This window comes from Marmota monax, unplaced genomic scaffold (genome assembly GCF_021218885.2).
Source record: "Marmota monax isolate L192 unplaced genomic scaffold, Marmota_monax_Labrador192_F-V1.1 WCK01_AAM20220418_F8-fsc00021, whole genome shotgun sequence".
Lineage (NCBI taxonomy): Eukaryota > Metazoa > Chordata > Mammalia > Rodentia > Sciuridae > Marmota > Marmota monax.
The window spans coordinates 20,308,516-20,331,382 of record NW_026695228.1 but is presented as its reverse complement, the minus strand read 5'-3'; the positions used below and the strand labels follow the sequence as shown (position 1 = coordinate 20,331,382).

At 59.7% G+C, this 22,867-nt stretch overlaps 2 protein-coding genes across 5 annotated transcripts; one reads left to right on the top strand and one right to left on the bottom strand.

Annotated features, from left to right (window-relative positions):
- Nucleotides 1-107: 107 nt before the first annotated feature.
- On the bottom strand, nt 108-11,258 carry Crlf1 (cytokine receptor like factor 1). 4 transcript variants are annotated; one of them, XM_046437528.1, is made up of 9 exons: nt 11,147-11,258; nt 5,661-5,942; nt 5,103-5,232; nt 4,764-4,933; nt 3,311-3,468; nt 3,072-3,240; nt 1,053-1,240; nt 842-889; nt 108-432 (listed from the first exon to the last, which is right to left on the bottom strand). In XM_046437528.1, the coding sequence occupies exons 1-9, from the start codon at nt 11,256-11,258 to the stop codon at nt 412-414; spliced, it is 1,278 nt and encodes a 425-aa protein (XP_046293484.1). In that variant the 3' UTR covers nt 108-411. The 4 variants fall into 4 exon arrangements, with proteins under 4 accessions (XP_046293484.1, XP_046293485.1, XP_046293481.1 ...); XM_046437529.1 differs by having other exon boundaries at nt 842-884; XM_046437525.2 differs by lacking the exon at nt 11,147-11,258 and having other exon boundaries at nt 5,661-6,511.
- Nucleotides 11,259-17,232: 5,974 nt separating this feature from the next.
- On the top strand, nt 17,233-22,350 carry Tmem59l (transmembrane protein 59 like). The gene is made up of 8 exons (XM_046437523.2): nt 17,233-17,469; nt 18,277-18,421; nt 18,511-18,614; nt 19,995-20,147; nt 20,721-20,823; nt 21,330-21,447; nt 21,550-21,667; nt 21,790-22,350. The coding sequence occupies exons 1-8, from the start codon at nt 17,302-17,304 to the stop codon at nt 21,916-21,918; spliced, it is 1,038 nt and encodes a 345-aa protein (XP_046293479.2). The 5' UTR covers nt 17,233-17,301; the 3' UTR covers nt 21,919-22,350.
- The last annotated feature ends 517 nt before the right edge of the window (nt 22,351-22,867 follow it).

Below are 22,867 nucleotides of genomic sequence, written 5' to 3'. Positions count from 1 at the left end.
TAGTAGAGGAGGCTTCTAGTGACCATAGGGTCATTAGGATGCCTCACAGATCTCCCCAAAACCCACAGCCCCCACTCCCAGGCTTCAAACTCACCTTCACAATCAGAGCACCTAAATAGCTCATTTATTTTAAAATATTCTTTTGGAGGGTTACTGGGGGGCAAAGTAATGACTTCTCTTTACTCCCAGCCCTGTAGGGGTTCTGGGTAGCTCAACCAGCTCATGTCCCAACATAACACCGGAGGTGCACCCAAGGGTGGCCTGACGTGGGGGCCAGAGCTGTCGGAGCTCAGAGCACCTGCCCCAGCTCCTGCTGATGGTGCTCAGGTGCCCTAAGGTGAGAGTACAAAGGTGGCCCCAGTTTGAGTTCAGCCTCTGAGTCTCCACTTAGCCAGGAAGGTAGCCCCATCCCTAGAGTTTATCTGGCAGGACCTGCAGGCAAAAGGGAAGCCAGGTTAGACAGGCAGCTTGGGCAGGGTCAGCCTTCAGGTCCTGTCCCCTCCCACTAGCTGTGTGTCCTTGGGCAGGATATTGCACCTCTCTGTTCCTGTTTCCCCATCAGAGAAGTGAAACTGATCATCCTCTGGGCTATCCTGCCAGTAAAACCCTTGGCAGGGCCCGGCATGAAGTAGAAGCTCATTCGTGTTAACTAGGGTGAGTATGTTCATTCCTGAGGATGAGATCCACCTGCAACATTACCCGCCAGGCACACAGTAAATGCTAAGTAAATGCAGATGAGTAAGAGGAGGAGGAAGGATTCCATTTGGGCCACTCAGGTTGAGTGTGCTGGGCAAGGCTCACAGTCACCCCAAATACTCCCACCCACCAGGGCCCACCTTACCTCTCGCCGCGCCCCGTCTGCCCGAGGGCAGGATCCCCTCGTCCTGTGCTTGGAAAGAAGACAGCAGTGTCGTGGGGGGTGCTGCAGACCTGGCCCCCAGCCCGCTCCCTCTCCTTCCGCCTTCCTCTCTGGCCGGTCCTCGCAGCTCCCAGCCTCCACCCTCCGCCCTCCTCCCGCCCACCCTCCGTGTCCGCTGGTCCCTCCTTCCTACCTGGTTGCGGGTCTTGTGCGACTTCTGCATCCAGGCTCGCCACTGGTCGTAGAGGCGGAAGCTAAGGTTCGAGCAGTACGCGTGCTTCTTGAGCCAACCCAGGAACTGCTTGAGCTCGCGCCGCACCGGCCCCGAGCTCGGCTCGCCACCCCGCGGCTCGCACGCGCCGCCGCCGGGGCCCGGGCGCTCTAATGGGAACGAAGCATCAGGGCCGTGGCGCGGCCGGCAGGGGGCGTGCGCGGACCGGAGAGGGAGGGCCCGGCGCGCGGGACCGCGTGCCCCTCGAAACCCTCGGCTCCCCGGACCGCGTCCTCCCCGCCGCCCTGCACAGCAGCCCAGCTGCGCCCCTGGCCCAGCTGCACCCCTGGGGAGGCAGGGGGCAAGGAAGGGAGTCCTCCTCCACGTCTCCTCCAGGGACCCCATTCCTGTGGCCAGAGCCAGGTGTAAAGGGCCGGAGTGGGGGAGGAGAGGGGGCCCAGGAGATGCCGAGCAGGCGGCGGGGGAAAAAAGGGCGAGAAGCCGAGGAGACAGGGGGGTGGAGAGGCAGAAAGAGTGCGAGACGGGGACAGAGGCGGAGATCCAGGGAGGGCGACATTTGGACTCCGATGGAAGAAAGCACAGGATGGGGACAGACTCTAGGGACACTGCCCAGGAAAGAATTCTCAAGGCACAGCAAAAATTAAAAGAGGGAAAAAAGGAGAGAAGGAGAAAAAGAAAAGACACAGGGCAACAGCGACAAAAAGATGGAGGGAGGCAGAATGCAAGAGGATCCCAAGGGGACAGTCCCCAGGATGAGCCTGGGAGCATGAGCTAGTGCGGCAGGGAGTGGGCCAGAAGGCCAGGTGGGAGGCGCTCCTGTGGGTCCAGCCGCCGGCCGCAGCCAGCCCCAAGCAGGCCGGCGGATAAGGACATCGGCCTCACGTCATAAATAAAGCCGGGGACCCGCTGACAGGCCCTGGCACGGCCCCGGCCCAGGCCGCCCCTGCTGGCCTCCCCCGGCCTCCCCAGCCTCCCAGGCGGACTCAGCCGCCTGCTGGCTCCCGTGCAAGAATCGCAGGTGCTGGGCACGAGCAGGGGCCAAGGCTCAGCCCCTCCCAGCTGTGCTTGCTCCCTCCCATCCCAGAACCTGGAGGGGCCCCGGGCTGGGGGCTGGGGAACTAGCTGGAGCGTGGTTCTGCCCCTCCCTGAGTCGGGACGCTCTATGTGTCTGGACCTCAGTTTCCCCACCATCCCACCAATGTGGGCCTGGAACTGAGTCTAGATCCCTATGTTCTCTTTTGGGGACTCAGTGCCCTCACCTGAATAAAGGGGGCCTCCCTCGGGGTGAAATCAGGAGGGAGTGTGGGGGATGGGAGCTTCCTTACCTACTGGCAACAAATACTAAAGTGGCAACTACCACCATGTGGGCACTTGTCATGAATTATGTCACCTAAATTTTGCAACAGCTTGAGGCAGGTGTGGCTCTCAACCCCATTTTGCAGATAGGAATGCTGAGGCCAGACATTCCAAGTAACTGATTTTTATCCATTTCGAAAGGAGAGAATACAGGCTCAGAGAAACTCCCAATGACACTGGATGTCAGACCCTAATCTCTCCAACACCCTCCTCAATTATTGATTAGAAGGGGACACCGAGGTCATTGGCCTCACAAGCAGGGATCTCAAACTCACTTGCTCTCAGGGCTGAAGATGGGGCAAATGCTGAGGGGCCGTGAAGGGGTGACCACTGCTGTGGGGGCCACTCAGCAATACGGGCTGTCGGGTTGCATTTTCTACAGAATTTCTTTTTTTAGGCAATCTAGGGTATTTGCGTAAAAACTTCCTGTTGGGTCAAACTTCCAGGTGGGTCAAAGTCCCCCGCCCCCAAATGCCAGACCAAATAGGTTCAGGGGCCACCTTGGGTCCTGAGGGCCGACAGTTGGAGACCTCTGCTATCTTGGAGAAAATGAGGAAACAGAGACCCAGATGCGGGCTGGTTGGGAGCAGCCCAAGGAGCACCCGGCCCTGGGAGGGTGCTCACCGCTGCGGGGAGTGGAGGCGGCTGTGGGGTGGCTCCATTCACTCCATATCCCCGCCTTCTTGGAGCCATAGATGCCAAAGGGGTTGCAGCGCACTTGCACGAAGTACACGGTGCCTGGCTTCAGCCCCGCCAGGCGGCACGAGGTCTGATTGCTCACATCATCTACCACCTGGACAGTGAGGGTCAGGTCAGAGGGAGGGCCTGGGGCCCAGGGGCAGGGCTGGGGAAGGGACGGGCACCTTCCAGTCCACGCTGTCCTCCACGCGGTAGCGGATCTGGTACTTGGCTTGGAAGAGAAAATCCTTGAGAGCTGGCGGTGAGACCCAGCGCACACTCAGCTGGTCCTCCAGGCCCCCAACTCGGCTCACATGCACGTCGGGTGGGGGGTCCGTGGTCACTGCGGGAAGGAGCAGGGTCTGGTCTTCTTGGTTGGTCCCATGAGAGCCTGGGCATGTCTGGGGGTCCAATCCCCCAGGAGTGTAGTCCAGGACACGTGGCTTAGGTGGCACCTGCCTCAGGCCCCCCTCTTTCTCCCACTGCCAGGATGGATGGATTACATGATATAATATGCCAGAAACACTCAGCACCTAGGAAGGCTCAATTAATGTCAACTGTTATCACTTTTTTTTTTTTTTTGGCACTGGGAATTGAACCCAGAAATACTTAGCCACTGAGCCCCATCCCCAGGCCTTTTTGTTTTTATTTTGAGACAGGGTCTCACTAAGATGCTTAGGGCCTTGCTAAATTGCTGAGGCTGGCCTCAAACTTGCAATCCTCCCACCTCAGCCTCCCAAGTAACTGGGATGACAGGCATGCACCACAAAGCCCAGTTTGTTATCATCATTAGTATCTGATGGGGGGGAAAAACATAATCCTGTCCTCAAAGGGCTAGATAACAGCAGACTCTTTGGGGCTGGAGGTGTAGCTCGGTGCTAGAGTTTGCCTAGCAGGTGTGGAAGCCCCAGGTTCCATTCCCAGCACACCCCAGGGGAAAAAATTAGACACTGCCTGGCTAATGATATTATCATTTTCAGATCCAGGGGGCTGGTGCCCAGACAGACCCCTGGGACCCTCCTCCACCCACCTCCAGTTCCTTCCCATTTCAAGCTTGCTGGGTGCACAGGGAAAACTGAGGTAGAACTTGCTCACTGGAGTTTAGGGTGTGAGGAAGGGGACATAGGCTTGGGGGTGGGGCCACCAGCCAGGGGGTGCCCAGGACTACTTCTGCGGGCCCCGTGGGCAGTAGGCCAGGCTGGTGTCTCCCACTGAGGCCTGGGTGAGGGACAGAAAGGGTTAAAGCCCAGGCCTGCTTGGGGCTGAGAAACACCCTAATTAGATTAGGCCCAATTTTGCTGCAGATCATCCACTTCCTGCCTCCCACCCGCGCCCCCCAGCTCCAGGCCTTGGCTTCCTGGGGCGCCTCCAGACCTGGGCGCCCCCTCCCCTCTCCCCGGGGGGCCCTCTCCTGCACACCTGGGCTGCCGAAGGTGGGGGCGACCAAGCCAGGTGTTCTCTGCAGAGCAGGGACATCCTGGCTGAATGAGCAGACTTTGAAATAAGAAGTGGATGCCCCGCTGCGCCCCCAGCCAGCAGGGAGAGATCTAGAATTGGAACCACAGCTGTGGGGGGGGTTCAGGCGGGACCTCAGGAGTGGGGACAGAGGCCACAGCTGTGGCATGCCTGGGGGCTCACCCACGTCCAGGATGTCCAGCGTGAGCACATCAGAGCGCGCTGAGCCCAGGCGATTGGTGGCCTCCACCCAGATCTCATAGGGTGTAAAGAGAGCCAGGTCCTTGGGGATGTGGCAGGAGTGAGGGCCCACTGTGTGGTACTCCTCACACGTGTTGTCCTGCCCGTACCACCTGCAGGGGCAGGAGGGGAGCCAGGACACATGAGGGCCCCTTCTGGTCCCCAGACCTCACCAGGGGAGCCCCAGGGTATAGATAGGGACATAGGGGCTCAGAGAAGGCAAGCATTATTCCAGAGTCACACAGCTAGTCGGGCACAGGCCCCCGGTGGGCCATCACCAACCTCAGCTTGTACTTGAGGGAGTAGTTGGTGTGAAGGAAAGTTTCCCCGTGGGCCCCTGGAGTCCAGCGGCACGTGAGGTCCTTCATGTTCTTGGACCAGCAGCTGATGTTGAAGGGCTTCTCTGGGGGCACTGGGGAAAAGGAAGGGTGCAGAAGGCTGAGGGTCTGAGCTAGCTGTGCAGGTGGCAGGGTCCTGATGGCTTGCTGGGCCCCTACCCTGAAGTGGAAAAAGGACAAGGAAGGCAATCTCAGCCCTGCTGCCAGAGACGTGAATGACCACGCGCATGGGCCCTCCCTCCCTCCCTCCTCTCTCATTCTAGAGATGGAACCCAGGACCTTGCATTCGCCTTGCATATTCTCTACCACTGCTGCACCCCCAGCCCCATGGGACCTGGAGAATGAGGGGTGGGGCTCCAAGTTCTCCTCCCACCTGAGACATGCGCTTCTGAACCCACCCACTTCCCAGCCCAAGCCAGAGGACCCAGGATTCGTGCTCCCCTTCTCCAGAGGGTGATGGTGCTCCTAGATCTGCCCCTGGGTGTCCTGGGGACCCACTTACAGCCAACATAGAGGCAGGAGCCAGCTAGGATGCTGCCGTCGTGGGCGTGGCACACAAGGTTGTCCCCAGACTGCTGTCTGGACCCGTTGAGGTTGGCCAGAACAAGGGCCAGGGTGGAGGCATTAAGCACCCGGGAGAGCTCAGGGGGCAGGCGACGCCCGTTGAGGGTCCAGTAGAGACCCTCGACCGTGGTCCCAGGAGGGTCCCCGTGCAGCGAGCACGTGGCTTGCAGGGAGGAGCCGATGAGGAGCGTGGGGTCCTGAGGGCTGATCACTGCGGTGTCTGGGATCAAAGAGGAGTGTTTGTCAGCCGTGGGGAAAAGCCAACACGAATCCTCCACCAGGCCAGGACTTCCAGGGCCCGTGGGAGTCCTGAGACGTTGTTCACCCCCATACCCACACTCACACATTTTACAGATAAGGAAACTGAGGAGTGATTAGGTCAAGTGCCCAGTCCAAGGTTGGTGGGAAAGCCAAGATTAACCCCCATCTGTCTGACTCCACAACTCAGGTCCTTGCAAGTCACATCATCACTGACTTGCTCAAGACTCTCTGAGCAGTGAAAAAAAGTCAGAGCTGGGCACAGTGGCGCATGCCTGTAATGCCAGCAATTCTGGAGGCTGAGGCAGGAGGATCGAAAGTTTGAGGCCAGTCTCAGCAAATCAGTGAGGCCCTAAGTAACTTAGTGACATGCTTATTCAAAATAAAAAATAAAATGGGTTAGGGATGTGATTTAATGGTAAAGCGCCTCTGAGTTCAATCCTCAGTACCAAAAAAGCAAGTCAGACATAAAAGCCCCACAGATCCAAGTGATTCTTGCTTTGCACATAGTCTGATAAACTTTCTTTTTCCTATTTTCTTCTTCTCCTTCTGCTCTTCTTCTTTCCCTCCCTCCCTCCCTCTCTCTCTTTTGCAACTAGAAACAAAATTTGTGAGTTCTTTCTTTGACCTCCCAGAGCCTCACACATAGTAGGTATTTCTGTGGAGGGAAGGCACTTTTAAAAAGAGAGCCCTGTTCCTACTAGATGAACCATTAAGGGCACCATTTATTGAGCACTGTTGACTTTTAAATACTGGGTGGGTCTGTAATCCCAGCTGACTTGGGAGACCAAGGCAGGAGGATCACAAGTTTGAGGCCAGCCTCAGCAACTTAGCAAAACCCTATCTCAAAATATAAAATAAAAAGGAGGGGCTGGGGCTGTAGCTCAGTGGTAGAGCCCTTGCCTGGCACGTGTGAGGCACTGGGTTGGATCCTCAGCACCACATAAAAATAAATAAATAAAATATAGGTATTGTGTCCATCTGCAACTAAAACAAATAAATACATAAAACAAAAAGGACTAGGAGGCGGTAGCTCAGTAGCAAAGTGTCCTCCACTTCTACATAACACATGCGTGCAGGCATGCACACCGGGCCAGGACTTTCCCTGCATTTTCTCATCAAATCCTGCTCATCTTAAGCAGAGGCTCTGAAAGTTCTTTTGCCCTAGTTCATCAACTGATGGAGGGATATACTAGTTAAACCCAGACTTGTCGGTCTCCAAAGTCCTGCTCTGCAGTCACTGGAGATGAAGGTGGCAGTGGCAAGCTCTAGGCCCCGACTCCCATCCAAAGGGACTTTACACTGTTGCTCTTTCCCTCGCCTCAGTTTCCCTAATCTGCAAAGGAGAAGGGAGAAAGGTCTGGGTCATTGTGAAGGTCAGGTGGGAAGGGAGGCCCTCAGCTGGGTTGTGAGAGTTGGGGGCTGGGCAGGGGTGCCTCTTTTCCTATCACACTAGGGCAGCTAGCAGTTTCCCTTTCTGGTGATCAGAACCTAAAAGGAACCTATTAGCCAATGGGAAACCAAGGCTCAGAGAAGGGAGAGGGGATGGGCAGGCCAAGCCCCTGACGCCTCTCTGAGTCTCAGTTTCTCCTTGTGGAAGTTCGTCCTGGTATCAACCCCAGGGTGTTGTTTGAGAGAGCGAGAATACTGTCTGAGGGGACATCCCTGTGCCAGGCTGAGTGGGGCTTGAATGCTCCTAGCTCCTGAGAACCTCTGACTTGGTGGCTTTACTTCTCTGAGCCTCTGAGAAAGGGCTTCTTAGCAACTATGAGGGCCCGGGCGTCCAACTCACTGATTCATCCGTCATCCATTTACAGAGAACCTCCAGTGGTCTAGGAGCTGGAGACACCCTGGGGACTAAGATACAAAATTCCTGCCCTTGTGGGCCTTACATTCAAGAAAGCAGCAGGGGGGGAAGAAAGAACAGGAGGATGAGGAGGAAGAGGAAAAGGAGGAGGACCAAGAAATATCTAAGAGAAAGAAAAAGGGACAAGTTAAGCAGGGCCCACAGGGAGTCAAGTCAGTGAGGGCAGTTTGGATAGGCCAGGAGTCCGGTCTGGGGAGGAGACATTTGAGCTGAGACCAGAATAAAGAAAGGGAGGTAGATGTGAAACCCTCTAGGAGACAGTGCCCTACAGGTGAGTGCAAAGGCCCTGGGGCAGGGGTGTGGGAAATGAGGTTTGGCAGGTGAGCAGGGATACCGACCTGAGGGAAGGAAGGAAGTTATTCCAGGATTGGAAGCAGGGAGCGGTGCTGATCCATTTATATTTTAAAAGGACTCCCCAGGGGGCTGTGAGGAGGGCTTGAAGGGGCACAGGGGCAGTCCAGCTTCTCAGAGATGGCCGCCAAGGACAGGGTGATCCAGGCCCCTAGGGAGGCCCCTTGAATGCCAGTATCTGCCGGCCCTCTCCCTCACCCTCACCGCCCCAGATGGGCGAGGTGGGACGAACACGGTTCTCTGGCCTGGCCCTGACAATTTTCCGGGGCAAACTTGGCTCGAGGGCCCGGTCTTGCTGGAGCCTGGGATCGCAGTTGCGTTTGGGGCTTGGCCCAGGGCTCGCCGGAGGTCTCGGCGTCCGTGCGAAGGAGCCGGCAGAGCAGGCCAGAGCCGGGGAGGCGGGGGCGGCCAGGGGGCGGGGGGCCAGGGGGCCGCCCCGGAGGTCCCAGGCAGCCAGCCGCCCGCTAATTCGGAATTCCTTCGGCATGAACTCGGGCGTGCCAGCGTCTCTGCCCCGGCCCACCCACCGCTTCCTGCCTGGGCCCCCCCAGCAGGGTGGGAGGCGCGGCCGGGCCTGCCCGGACCCCAGGCCCACTCTTAGCCCTCCCCGGTGGGTCCGCCCTCCTGCTCCCCCACCCGCAGTCCTGGTCTGGCCAGAAAGGGGCTCTCTGGGGGGTCTTGGCTGGGGGGCACTGCCCCTCTGCCACACCCGCCTGGCCTGGCCTGGCGTGGCCCCTTTGCCAGCAGCTGCAGCTGCCCTCCCAGGGCTGAGGGAGGGATGGAGGGGGGAACAAGGCTAGGCTGGCCGGACGGACGCGCCAGCTCCCCACCCCCTCCACCCCTGCAGGAAAGGTCAGGGGATGCTTCCCCTCCCAGCCCCTGAGTACCTGCGCACCTGGCTTCCCGCTCCCGGTTCGCAGTCTTCTCCTCCATATAATGGGGAGGAAAGCATTCTACCTGCTGGTGCACACTCACGGTGTCAAGAGGACCTGGCGCCCTTAGCACGGCAGGACCACAGGGTTACAGCCCCTTCCAGCTCCGGGGTCCAGGCGGGATTGGCACTCTCTCCAGGCCTCAGCAAACAATGGGCCAAGGCGATGTGGGACTGGGACGTGCACACTCCAGGCCAGGCAGAGGAGCCGCTGGGATCAGCCCACTGAGCCTGGCAGAGGGGCTTGGCCTGGTTTGGGGGACCTCCTAGAGGAACCCCCTAAAGCAGATACCTAGCTTGGGCGTTTGGACAGCCCCCCTCCCCTACTTTCCTGCCGAGCTGGGGCCTTTACAAGTTTTTTCTCTTCCCCCTTCCCAATCTGGAGCCACTGCCGTTATTAAAAAGGAACACCATGTGTTTTAAAAGGGAAAAGTGTGAGATTCTCTGAAAGCCTAGCGGGAGGGTGGCCTCTGTCCCAGGGTCCCCACGGGGGTCCCCATCTCCAGTCCCGCTGGTACCTGCAGACACTTTATGACCCACCCGCCTGCTGATCAGGTGCTAAGACACACCGTAAGTAGAAACATATTGCCGAGGTGTGAGAATCTTTTATTTAATTTCTTCCCCCTTAAAGGAAAAAACACACACACAACACTCCCACCCCCCACCTTCGCCTGTTGCTCTAGGGGCTGGGAAACAAAGCTTGAAGCTATTGGTGGCACTCACAGGCTCTATCCTTGGCCTGGCAGAGTCATTAAGACCCCAAGAGGGCCCTGGGTAGCCCCCCACCTGCTCAGGTGCCTTGAGCAGGCTAAGCTTTCAGCGAGTGTCCCCAGGGGGTGCCCGGACCCTACCCTTTTTGGAGGAACACCACGGGAAAGAGTATGGGAGACTGGGAGCAGTATGTGTCCAGTCCTTGGCCTGTACCCCTGGATGGGGCTCATGGATGATTGTGAACGTCTGGGGAAGACTTTCCGAGTGTGCCCCTGTTGCCTCCCCTGTGGAATGAATGTATGACCACGAATGTGTGTGTGTCAGGGATGGAATGTGTGTGCGCGCCACGATGGTGTGCGAATGTGCATCTGGGATGCAGTGTGCGCGCGTCTGAGGGCGAGGGTGACGGGACACAAGCCAGTGTGAGTCTTTGTGTGTCTCTGGGTGTGTCCCAGAGCGGGTCTGGATGTGGAGTCGGTATCCTGGCGGGGGTGTGCATTGGGTGAGGGGGGCCGGAGAATGCCTGAGGCCAGGAGCTCTCTATAGAAAGAGGGTTTCTCGGATTGCGGGTTCCCAGTGGACCCCCCCGAAAATATGGGCCGGCGGTGCCCGGACTCACTGGCTCCCGCTCCCTCTAGCTCTCACCCACACGCTCACAAAGATTTCTCTCGCTGGAGGCTCTCAGCCCAGAGCAGCCCGAGTGAGAAGAGTTCTGAGAGCCGCCGGTGACAGAGACTTCGAGGACTCCAGTGTGCGGGGTCCCGTAGGGGGAGGGCGGCGGCGCCGGCCCGCAGAGAGGCACGTCCCTGGGGACCCCGGGCCGCGCGCCAGGCGGTCAGAGCGGGCCCCCTCCCGCCCCTCCCTCCCCGCGGGGCTCATCCCTCCGCCCGAAGGGGCCCACTCCCGGCCCCCACCCAGTGCGCCAACCGCGTGCGCCCCCGCCGGGGAGCGGTGCCCCGCGATCCAGTGGCTCCGCGACCGCGGACGCAAACGCGTGCGCTCGCTGCGTTCCAGTGTGCAGAGGGTCCAGGGCCGCGGTTCCTCGGCCCCTGGGGGCCTGGCTAAACGCCCTTGGCCTAGCGGCCCAGGTAAGAAGGCCTCGGGACCAGAGGCCGGACCCTCGGGCCGGAGGACTGCGGAGCGGTGCGTCCCGCAGGTGAGGGCGCCCCGAGGGCGGCGCCGGGGGCGCCTTCCTTTGTTCCCGGGGCCGTCCAGGTGGCGCCCGCGCCCCCTCCCCCCGCGGCTGCCCCCTGGGCGCCCGCTCTCGGCTCCGGCGCGAGGTGGGGAGCAGGACGCCGGTACTCACGGGCTCCTGATCCAGCTCGCGGCGCCCCGAGGACGCAGAGCAGCAGCAGGGGCAGCAGCGGCGGCGGCCGCCGCGCGGATTGGGCGGCGGGGCCCGGGCGGCCGGCGGGCATGGGGCCGGCGCTGCCTGGGGAGAGCGGCGGGCGGTGGCTGCGGCGGCGGCGGCGCGGGGCGCGAGGAGTGGACCGGGCGCGGGAGGGCGCGGGTCGGGCAGCCCGCACGTCGCTGGGCGCGGACGCCGAGGCCGGAGCAAGTCTGAGCAGCCGAATTGACAAGGCGCTAATGCGCCGCTGGCCCCGCCCGGCCCCGCCCCCGGCCCGGCCCGGCCCCGGGGGGGCTACGGGCCCCGCACCGGCCTCCCCGCCACCCGCCCGCCCGCCCGCGGGCACCGCGCGTCCCGCCCGTCCGGCCTCCGCCCCGCAGCGAACCGTGTGCGCCGGGTCCCGCCGCCCAGAGCCCCCCACCCATTCCTTACCCGCCAGGGACCTCCCTCTCCAACCCCGCCAGCGCCAGGCTCCCCACCCCCAGTCTGGGACCCAGCGCCCGGAATTCCGTTTCCATACCTCTGTCCACTTTCCCGCACCCTGCCTGTGGCCCAGTGCCCTTTCAGTGTCCCCTGCGGCCCCCAACCATGCCCCGTTCTTCGCTAACCCCCTTCCCCAGTCCTCCCTCTGGGCCCCCACCCCAGTTCTGGCCCCGCCCCCCCACCGAGCGGTCCCTGAGCCCCGCCTACCCCAACTTCCAGCCCCTCTTCCTCCCTAGGGGCTTGAAAGTCGTCCCCAGCCCCACGCCTTCGGCGCGCGGGTCCCACCGGTCTGGGCCCTCCCACTTCATCCCGCCTCTCTTCGTTCCTCGGTGCGCAGCCTCCTCGGCCGGCCCTGGGCTTGGGCTGGAGGAAAGGAGCAAAAGCAGGAAGGCAGAGTCCCCGGCCCTCGCGCTGGCTGAGCTGTCCCACTTGCGCGGAATGGTTTTGGGGTTGCTCGAGAGGCGTTCCGGAGCCTCAGGAGGGGGCTACTACTTGGGCAGACGGGGAAACGTGGGCCCCCGTGGGAGCGGGAACCGGGTCCCGCACTCGGGATAGGAGGGATTCCCATGAACAGAGCGTAAGGAGGACTTCTCCTGGGACACATTCACATCCCCCCCCACGGAAAAATCCACTCAGCGGCCCGCGGGTGGGGTGCGCCACGCGGTGAGTAATCGCTCCGGCGGCCTCCGCCCGCCAACTCCAGGTATCGCCGGCTGCCTGGAGCGACGCATAGTTTATCTTCCTTTTTTGCGCTAAGATCCTTCTCCGTGTTATTATTTTTGGCCGCTGCTCGGGTTTCGGGACCCCTCCCGGCTCCGGCGTCTTATCCCCCTCCTCTTCATCCCCATCCGATCCGGGCGCCCACGAAAAAAGGTTACCGGCCTCCAAGGCCACCGCGAAGGGGGCGCCTGAAAAGAGAGTTACGGGGTGGTCCCAGCCCTAAGGGTGGGTCACAGCCCCGCCCCCAGCTGCAGCCAGGAGAGGGAGAGGGCTGTAACTCTCCCTTCCAGGGGTTTCTTGAAGAGGTATGGACCCTCCCTCCATGTCCCCAACAGGACGGGCCGCGGACTGAGGAGGACTCAGGCTTCCCCACCTTGTCTGCTCATGACTGCCCCTCACCCTCTCCTTGGATCCCCAGCTCAGACTTCAGAATGTCAGAAAAGATTAATGGAGGAGGACTTGGGATGCAGGGCATCCCCCTCATCTGGACTCTCGATGGGGCTTTTGGGGGAGGAGGTGGGGGGGGAGTAACCAAGAATGAATACTGTTGTTTCCTGCAACAAACCAGGCCTCTTTTGCCTCAGTTTCTTCTTCTGAAGTGGACAACTGGGGCCAACCTACAGATTGCCAGAGGAAAATGCAATGGAGCAGAAGTCCCCAAAACCTAAGCCCTTAGGTTTTAGGTAGCCAAGGCATATTCCCTGGAGCAGAGGTGGCCCCCAGGTCTATTTATCTCCTCTGAAAAATGGGGCTATAGTGCTGCTGCCAGACCCAGAGAGTTAAGTGGAAGGGGCAATTCTTGACTGTGTTTCCAAGATACCCACCACCCCTCCCCCATTGCCTCTGCCTTGCACATGTTCCCAGTGGGGGTAGTGATGTCTGACCCCTTCCTGGGAGGACTTGGGACTTCTGGAGCAGCATCTTTATTTTTTCCCCATCTCTGCTCCTCCCCCAGTCATGGGGGGAATCAGCTAGCTCTCCCTTCCACCCAGGTGCTCAGGCCAGAGACCTGGAAGCGTGCGTGACAACTCTCTCCTTCGCTCTTCCCACACGTCCAATCCATCAGCAAATCCTCTTGGCTCTGATTCCAAAACACATCCCATTCTGAGATTCTGATCCCTTCTCCCTACCTCATCCTCGTCCAGGTCCCCTTTGGGATGGGCCCAGCCTCCTCTGGGGCTTCTCCCCCTAATCCTCCTTCATTTGTCTGAATACAGAATTTTTAAAAGAAGCAAAACTAACTTCTCCGCCCCGCCACCCTCTCCCCTTTCTCCCCCCACTCCTTCGCTTGCACCAGCCGCTGCAGCCCCCTTCCCCCAAACATGCCAGGCTCTTTAGTATTGAAGGATCTTTGCACATGGGCTCTTGCTTGCACCAAGATGCTGTTCCCCAAATCTTCCCCTATATTAGCACCTTCTCTTGTGTGAGGTCCCAAGTTCTCAGAGAGCACCCCCTCCATCCTTCCCTGGTACTCTCCATCCCTGTCACTTTTATTGTCTATATATCACAGTTCTTTAAACAACTGATTTCCTTTCCCACTTATTTTCTTAAGACCCTGAGTACCCTGAGTGTTCTAAGGACCCCATGCTGAGCCCAGAGAGGGCCAATAAAGAGCTCAATAAATATTTGCAATATGAAGGATCAAGGAGAGTTTCAACTAGCAAGAAAACTCTTTTCCAGCAAGCCATGCTGCCTCAGGTCCCAGAATGGCCCCTGACTTGCTGTGTGATCCAAACTAGTAGACGTCCTTCTCTGGTCCTTACCCATAGAAAGGTATGAACCATTTCCCTAGTCTGTCCATCTCCATCCTGGAATGTAATCTTTGGGTGAACTTTACCCCATACCTTTGACTTATAACCCCAAGACGCACCCTTCCCTGTCCTGGGTACCCCAGCAACTTAACCCCTTCTTCCACCTTTTTTTTTTTTTTTGGTCAGGAAAAGGAACCAGGGATGAAGAAACTTCTGGCAAATATTGACCCAAGTCCTTGAAGGTGGCTGGGAATGTACTGAGGGGAAGATGAAGGGAGGGTCCCTCCATGGGGTGGGGGAAGGGCTCTTCCTAGGTCCTCCAACCAAAAGTCACTTCTGGGTCAGGATGGGGGTGTTTCAAGTCCCAGCACCTGGTGATGCCAGGGCACTGAGGAGGCATCAGGGTAGGGCAGTTGCAAAAGGCACTTTCAGGGTCCTGTGGGACCCCTAAGCAGGTAGGAGTGCAGATAGCAGAGAGTTGCCTCTCCCAATCTGCTACCACCCATCCCCATGGCTGCTTTGAAGTGGAGGCTGGTTGTCCTGGGATAAGGGTCTGGTTGTGGGTTTCAGGCCTGTGTGTGCCCTGGGCTGTGTAATTTCCACCCTGGAGGCTGAGCTTGGGGAGTCCCTATTCCTGGGTCTCAGAGTTAGGTGCTCTGAACTTCAGGCTCTGGAGGGGAGGCTTGGGGAATACCAGAGCTGAGCGGGGTCCTGGGCTGGGCTGGTGTGCCTCAGGGCAGGGGAGGCCTACGTGCCCTGCCCCTCTGCACCCTGAAGAAACTCCAAAGACTGGAGGGGCACCGCTGGCCGGAGAGCGGCTGCACCCCTCTTTCCCCTCCAGCCGTCAGCAAACCGCGGCGCCACGGTGCCTTGCCTCCTCCCCAGCTTGGACCCGGCTTGGGGGTGGGGGTCAACAGGGTCGTGGTGAGGGCGGAAAGGGACAAAGGGCGCTTGTCCGCCGTCCGCCCTGACCTCGGCTGCCGCTTCCCGGAGGCCTGGCGGGCCGCTGATTCACGCCGGGGCCGGCCGCAGTGCCCCCCGCCCGCCGCCCCCGCCGGGCCGCCCCGGGGGGTAGGAAGTGAGGGGGGGGGCGAGGGGCGGCGCCGAGTCAACTTTCCCTCTTAAGCCCCGAAGGAATGTCGGCGGATTTCCTGAAACCCGACCCCGGCCGCCCGCCGGCCCGCCCGCCCCTCACCTGGACCGGCTCCCTCGGGAACTGCAGGAGGGGCGCGGGGGCTCACCTGGGGGGCCGGGGTCAAGTCCTCTTCCTCTCCCCTCCAGCGGCCTCCTGGCGCGGAAAGGCGGAGGAGTGGGCGGCCAACTCTCTTCCTTTGCCCGCGGGCAACCTGGGCCAAAGGTCGAATCCCTCCAGCCTCAGTTTCCCCTTATGCAAAAGGGTGCGAGGGGTCCCTCCTTCCTTTTGCGCTTTAAACAACGCTTCTTATGTCTAAAGTCCCCCCATCACACACCCTACGAGGTTTCGTAGGGCTCTGCCGGGCTCTGTTCTCTGACTTGTCACCTGAGCCACCCACTGGGTTCCAATTTCCTAATTTGGAAATAGGACAAAGCCACTACTACCTATCTTAGAGGGCTGTTGCGAGAAGTGTTTTGTTTGAAATGAATGAAGGACAGGGATTGTGAAAGGGTTAAACGCTCGGGACTCTGAACTGGCATGTGTGGACTTGAATCCTGGCTCTGCCCAAGAGTCTGGGAGTCTAAGTCTCCCACCTGTGAAATGGGGGACAATACTGGTCATAGTACACTGGGAAGCTTCTGGAGGCGTGGGCCTGGCGCAACGGTGGGTTAGCTGCCGGGTTCCCGGGCTCGATTCTCCAGCAAACGCAGGGCAGGAGGCCTTCACCGCTGGGTCCGGGCGGCCTAGCCTGGGAGGGGCGGGGCGGGGCGGGGGAGGGGCCGCGCCGGGATCCAGATGTTCGGGGTCCGCCAGGCACAGCCGCGCCTGATTAAGCCACTTGGGGGCCGGCTGGGGCCGCGGAGATGAAAGCGAGACGGCCGGCCGGGGAAGGGGGCGCGCCAGCCCGCCCCCCAGTCTCCTCCTTCCCAGCCGGAACCTGCGGCGCCCTCTGACCCGCCGACCCTGCAAGGCAGCCGCCCCGTCTGCGGGGGCGGAGCGTCGATAGGGACTTGCGGGCCTCGGCTCAGCGCGACCTCTGCAAGCACCTGCGTCAGGCACGCCAGCGAGACCTGGGACAACTTCTCAGAGGACCAAGGTTTAGAGGCAGCGCCCCCTTTTCATGCCTAAAGGAGAGGAAGCTGAGTGGACCGCCTAACCCGATATTCTTCTCTTGGAGATCCAATCTGTCACTATGGGGTGTGGCAGCTATGAAAGCCAGAACTGTCCCTGATTGCCCCCCCCCCAAGTTTTCCCACGAGAATTAGACATTGCAATAGTTCTGTGTACATCTCTGTGTTCCTTCCCACTGAGTCCTAGGGCGAGTGGCTCCCAATCTAGGGGACAGGGACCGGTTTCCCCAAGTTTGAATCCAGACTGGGCCATCCGAGGCGAAGCTAGTGGTGGGAGGGGCTAGTGGAGAGGCAAAAAGGGCTTCCTGGAGGAGGCGCGCCGCCCACAAGGCACCACCCTCTGAACTGGCGTAGAACATGCCAAAGGAGAAGATGCCAGCTTTCGCCGACCAGGTCCTGCGGCTCTCACCTTTCGATTCCCCTCTCTGGCTCGGCTTCAGCCCTGCGATCCTCCTACCTTCCCTTCTTTCAATGAGCTCTTCCCTGCCCCAGGGTCCTGGCTCTTCCCTCTGCCTGAATTGCCCTTCTACGTCCCGCCGGCTCAAATGTCGCCTTCTAGGCGAGGCTCTCCTTGACATCCCTGGAGAATTGACCCCCGGCTCATCACATCACCCTATTTGTTGTCTTTTGTCCCCTAGGGCTGGCAGAGATGCCCCCACTCGTGGGACCCTCAAGGTGGCACAGACGTTGGTGGCCGAGATCCACCTGCCCCACCCCGCCCGCCCCCGACGGTGCCGCAGCGCCGCTCTCCGCACGGGTTCTCCGCATCCTCCACCCCCCCTTCCCAGGCTGCCTCGCTCGGGTGACGTCAGCGTCCCGGTCCCCGCCGCCGCTGCATCCTCGGCTCCCGCCCCGGAGCCCGAGTCTCCCGCGCCCCCAGCGCATCCCCTTGCCATGGCTGCGGTGGCGCTGATGCCGGCGCTGCTGGTGCTACTCCTGCTGGCATCGCCGCCCGCCGCCTCCGCGCCGCCCGCTCGCGACCCCTTCGCCCCACAGCTCGGGGACACACAGAACTGCCAGCAGCGGTGTCGCGAGCGCGACCCCGGCCCACGGCCCTTGCAGGTGAATCGCTTGCGGCGCCAACTGGGGGGACCCTGAATCTCTCCGATGGGGGAGGGGCTGGGGAAGCGGTTCTCTGGGACCAGAGCGAGAGGGGAGGAGTCGAGAATGGAGGGGTCCCAACGGTGGGGGAGAGGCTGAGGGTCCCTCCGACGGGGATAGGGGTATTTCTACGCGAGGAGGGGGCTACGGGAGTCCCTCTAGTAGGGGCTTTGGCGATGCAGATCCCTCGGATGAGGGCCGTGTATGCCTGTGTATGTGTGCGGGGGGGTCCTTCCTAGCGGGGGTAGGGAGTGGTAGGGAGGATGGGACGGAGGCCACCTCCCGGGATCCCATCGCACTATGCTGCGCAAGGGCTGTTGACAGGCCAGTCCTTGCTTTCGTCAGGCCTGATGGTCCTCCCCACCCGACTCCTACATCCTTACCCCTACCTCCCCCTCTGACTTACCAGCCCCCACTCATCATCGACCCCCAAACCTGATGCAAAGGGTGACAAATTTCCGTCTCTGAGTGCCCTTCCTGAGACTCCTCAATCCTCCTCCTCCCTGGGATCCCGAGAGGGGCCCACTCAGCTCCCCCAGATCTTCCATTGTGCTTCTCTAGCCAACCCCCCCCCCCCCCGTCTCCCGCTTCCTTTCCTCAGAGCTAAGAGACTGTTCCCCCAAATCCTTAGCCTTCTCGAACCTCACCTCAAACTCCCTAGATTGGGGGAGGGGCCAAACCTTCTTCTCCCCCAACCCCCATGCCTGCATCTCCTACCCCCCCTTACCCCCCCCCCGCTGGCCTGAACCGGTGTCACCCCTCCCCCAGGCGGGGCTTCCGAGCCCCTCAGAGTCCCCGTATGACAAGGCGGTGCTGATCAGCGCTTGTGAGCGTGGCTGCCGTCTCTTCTCCATCTGCCGATTCGTGGCCAAGAGCTCCAAGCCCAACGCCACCCAGACTGAATGCGAAGCAGGTGAGGGTCGGCGGGGCTGGCCAGCTGGGCCAGGGTGGGGAGAGGTGGCCTGGGAATGGCCGCTCGGGTCACGCCTCCCACCCCTGCAGCCTGTGTGGAAGCCTACGTGAAGGAGACGGAGCAGCGGGCCTGCCGCGAGGGCTGCTGGAGCCAGTCCCCTGAGCCGGAGCAGGATCTTCAGCTGGAGCAGAAGGTGGGCTCCCTCCCAGTCTGGCTCCTGGGCGCACCCGGTCATCTGAACCTACATCCGGGTTCCATTCTAGGCCTACTAGGTGACCTCAACTGAGCCCTGTCATGTCTCCAACCTCAGTTGTAAACTCTGTGACACGGAACTTATCGCCCCTCCTCCTCTGCTCCCCCCCCCCACCTTCCTAGGAGTAAGTGGCTGTAAGTGGCAGACAATAGTCACCGTTCATCAAATATTTATATAGCTCCAGGCCTACTGTAGCCTGTCCCAAATTCCTCAAGCCACTCAGAAGCAGCAGACTGTCACCCTCATTTGATGGCCCAAGGAGCAACTGCCCAGGTCACACAGTTAGGACTGTGCAAAAGTCAAGATTGATGCCACCACGGCTTGTGGCTGCCACCAGGCTACCAAAGTTACCTGGTGCTGGTCGAAGCAGTTTTCCTGTGACAAAAAGGTAGCCATTGTCATTTAGAGGGGCTTAGAGCTGAGGTTCAGGGAGGCCTGCGCTCCCAAGCACACGCACAACTGGGGACGGTAAAAACTCTCCTAGGTGCGGCTCGGGAGGCTGAGGCAGAAGGATCATGAGTTCAAAGCCAGCCTCAGCAAAAGTGAGGCACCTAAGCAACTCAGTGAGACCCTGTCTCTAAATAAAATACAAAATAGGACTGGGGATGTTGAGTGCCCCTGAGTTCAATCCAGTACCCCTTCCCTCCCAAAAAAAAACCTGTCCTAGTCTTTCAATAAGGCGATGCATCACCCCATCCGGGGAAACTGAGGCTCGAGAAGACATGTGACACAGCCAGAGACTCGCAGACTAGAACTCCCCAGAAAGTCTCCCCCTTCACCCACATTGCTCTCCCCCTCCAGATTTCTACTGTTCAGAAAAGAAAACTGCAATGTCCCCTACCCATTCAGGACTCCTTGACACTATCCACATTTGAATAATTATGGAATGGGGGCGTGGCTCAGTGGCAGAGCACTTGCCTAGCAGGGAGAGGCCCCTGGGGTCCATCCCCAGCACCAAAACAGTAGTAGTAATAATACTAATGATGATAATAACAGGGATGAGATTTTTAGTAATAGTGGCTACTCTTCCTTAGGAGCTTGTGCTATGCCAGGTGCTTGGCAGACATCCTAATGGAACTCTTGTGGCCATCCCATGAGGGAAGAGAATCATCCCCATTTTAAGGGTCAGAGAGGGCGATCCAGTCCCCCTGGGGCACACTGCAAGCCAAATGCTGAGCAAAGTCTACATTTATTAGATGGAGTCTTTGTTGCCCCAAACCACTCAGCCACATCTGAATACAGAGAATTCCTCTAGCCCTCTTCCCAAGGGCTAATGCCCTTCTTTGTTGACATTTCCATGTTTGGGTCTCCCTTCACCAGAGAAAGGTCCTGGAAACTCCTAGTGGGGCCTTATCCCTCCTGGACTTATTTTCCACCCTCTGCAATGACCTTGTCAACTCGGCCCAGGGTTTCGTCTCCTCCACTTGGACATACTACCTGCAGACTGACAATGGGAAGGTGGTGGTGTTCCAGGTGAGAGCTCTAGAAGCGGCCACGAGTGCTAGGTGGGTGGTCAGGGTGAAAGGTGGGATGTACTGACTCTTGGCTCATGCAAAGTCGAAGGTGAGAAAAGCTTCAGGCACAGTTGGATCCAGGAGCTCAGTGTTTTACTCCACCCTTGACTCAGCTTTCCTCTGTAGTGGCTTCATTTCCAGGCATGCCTTTCCCTCCTGACCACAGGGAGGGTGCTGGAGGCTCTAGACTACAACCCCTCTAGGGTTTTTACTGAGCTGGGATTTATTATGATTGGTCCTGGCGGGGTCATTTGACCATACCAGCCAGTTTGTTATTCTGTTGGCTTGTCCTGAGTCACCTTGCTATTTCATGAACTGAAGGATGGTGCTTAGGCAGGTGGAGGGGTCCAAGAAAGCAGGGAGTAGCATCAACCCCCTGCCCGTGGGGTGGGATCCTCCCTACCTTCCCCCTAATGGAACTAGGTATCAGCCTGGCAGGAGACATTGTAGCCAAGTGGGACCCAGCGAGGTGCCTGCAGGGCTCACGGTGCCCTTGAAGCAACCTCTCTGTGCTGTCTTATTCTCGACCCAGACCCAGCCTGTAGTCGAGAGCCTTGGGTTCCAGGGGGGCCATCTGCAGCGAGTGGAGGTGACCTGGAGGGGATCTCACCCTGAGGCTTTGGAGGTGCACGTGGGTAAGTGGGTAAGGCTCAACTGCACCAGTGCTTTGTCCCCCACTGTCACAGGATTCCAATTGGCAAGAGAGCCTTATAGGATCGGGATTCCCATCCTCAGTTCCTGGGTTTCACAGTCCCTCTCCCAGGGTCTCAGGGTCCATCTCCATGGTTCCTTGTATCTCCAGGGTTCCTTCATCCATCCCTCAGGGTTCCATGGTCCATTTCCCAGGGTCCATCATCAGCCTTCCTTGGTCCATCTCCCAGGGTTCCATGGTCTACCCCCCAGGGTCCCATGGTTCTTCTCCCAGGGTCCATCTCCAGGGTTCCTTGGTCCACTTCCAAGGATTCCTTGATTCATCTCCAGGCCTCCTTGGTCCATCCTTCCGGTTCTATGGCCCATCTCCAGGGTTCTGATCTCCATTCCAGAACTCCATGTCCTACTGCCCCAGGCACTGGCCTCCCTTCTTCACTCATGATCTCTTGGTGGAGGCCTGGGGGTCCCTGAGAAATGACCTCTCTCTCAGACCCGGTGGGCCCCCTGGACAAGGTGAGAAAGGCCAAGATACGCGTCAAGACCAGCAGCAAGGTCAAGGTGGAGTCTGAAGAGCCGCAGGACAACGATTTCCTCAGTTGCATGTCCCGGTGGGTGGCAGGACCCTGGGGGTGGGCTGGAGGTGGGAGCGGAGGAGAGGTTCTCCCTGAGCCCTGCAGCCACCTCTGAGCGGTGCCTGTGGGGTGGGACAGGCGCTCGGGGCTGCCTCGCTGGATCCTGGCCTGCTGCCTCTTCCTGTCTGTGCTGGTGATGCTGTGGCTGAGTTGCTCCACCCTGGTGACCGCACCAGGCCAGCACCTCAAGTTCCAGGTGGGCGGGGCCAGGGGCAGGAGGGTGGCAGAGGGACTGTTCCCTGGTTCTAGATTGGGCCATCCTCTCCTGGCGGCGAGGCCCTGGCTAGCTGGGGCACTCAGGAGCCCTTCTTGCCTTAGCCCCTGACCCTGGAGCAGCACAAGGGCTTCATGGTGGAGCCAGACTGGCCCCTCTACCCTCCGCCATCACACACCTGTGAGGACAGCCCCCCGCCCTACAAGCTGAAGCTGGACCTGACCAAGCTGTAGGCCTCGGTTGGCCCGAGCATTGCCACGTTCAGAGGCCCTTCTGGCCTCGCTTGCCCTGCGCCTGGGAGTCCAAGGTCAGCGTGGGACCGTCCTTGGGCTTCCCTCCCCCAGTCCCATCCCTCTCTCCACCAGGTCCTGGGGCACGATGCCTGGCGGGGTGGGGTGGCCTGGCCCTGTTCCTCCATCCTGCTTCTTTGGGGTCTGCTCTTCTTGTCCTTCATCGTGTGGCTTTCTGAGTATTTGAACCCGTTTTGTGTCACCTTTCTTCTTTCTCTCTCCCCTCTCTGGGGGGCTGAGGGCTAAGGGGAGCCACTTCCTATCAGGGCTTCTCCCTTCTTCCCCTCCCTAGAGACCCAGCCCCCCAGGAGAGGGAGGGAGGACGTGGAGAGGGCTGACTGGGGCTGGAGAGGAATAAACCATGTATATAAAGGACCTTGGACTGAGCCTGCTTCTGTCTGTCTGTGTGCTCTGGGAGAAGTGGCCTGAGCGTGGCCGTGTCCCCTGCCCGCTGTGCCCTTTCTGACACAAGAAAAGTCCCTGGAAGTTTTCACGGGCAAGAGGGCCACAAACCAGCTGCCTTCTCCTGCTGCCTGGTGCAGATTGCGCTCCCAGTGAAGGCATGGCCCTGAGAAAGTGGCTCCAGTCACCTGCCTGGTCTGGGTAGACCAGCGCCCCTTCCTAGGCCCCAGGGTCCCTGTGAGACATCTTGAAGAGGCTGCCTGGTGATGTGACCATCTGGCTTCCATGCCCCTTTCTTGGAGGGACAGAGTTCCTGTCCACTGGGGAGAGTCTCAGGGCACTGTCTATGCCCTTCCCTGAGGACACCCAATGTGGCCTTTTCCCTCTGCACGTTGCACCCGGGAGGACTCATGAAGGGTAGGGGTGTCTTCACCTTGGTATGGGCACATCCTGCTTAAAACCCAAAGATACAGGGCTGGGCTGGGCTGGG

Bases quoted from the DNA above. Each gene is read 5' to 3' on its own strand.
- Tmem59l (XM_046437523.2), top strand. From the start codon at position 17,302: ATGGCTGCGGTGGCGCTGATGCCGGCGCTGCTGGTGCTACTCCTGCTG. The intron at 18,615-19,994 runs GTGGGCTCCCTC...TCCCTTCACCAG, and splicing joins ATCTTCAGCTGGAGCAGAAG to AGAAAGGTCCTGGAAACTCC. The intron at 21,448-21,549 runs GTGGGTGGCAGG...GGGGTGGGACAG, and splicing joins TTCCTCAGTTGCATGTCCCG to GCGCTCGGGGCTGCCTCGCT.
- Crlf1 (XM_046437525.2), bottom strand. From the start codon at position 6,069: ATGTGTGAGTGTGGGTATGGGGGTGAACAACGTCTCAGGACTCCCACG. The intron at 3,469-4,763 runs GTGAGCCCCCAG...TCCTTCCCGCAG, and splicing joins GCTGGACATCCTGGACGTGG to TGACCACGGACCCCCCACCC. The intron at 890-1,052 runs GTAGGAAGGAGG...CTTCTTTCCAAG, and splicing joins CGCACAAGACCCGCAACCAG to CACAGGACGAGGGGATCCTG.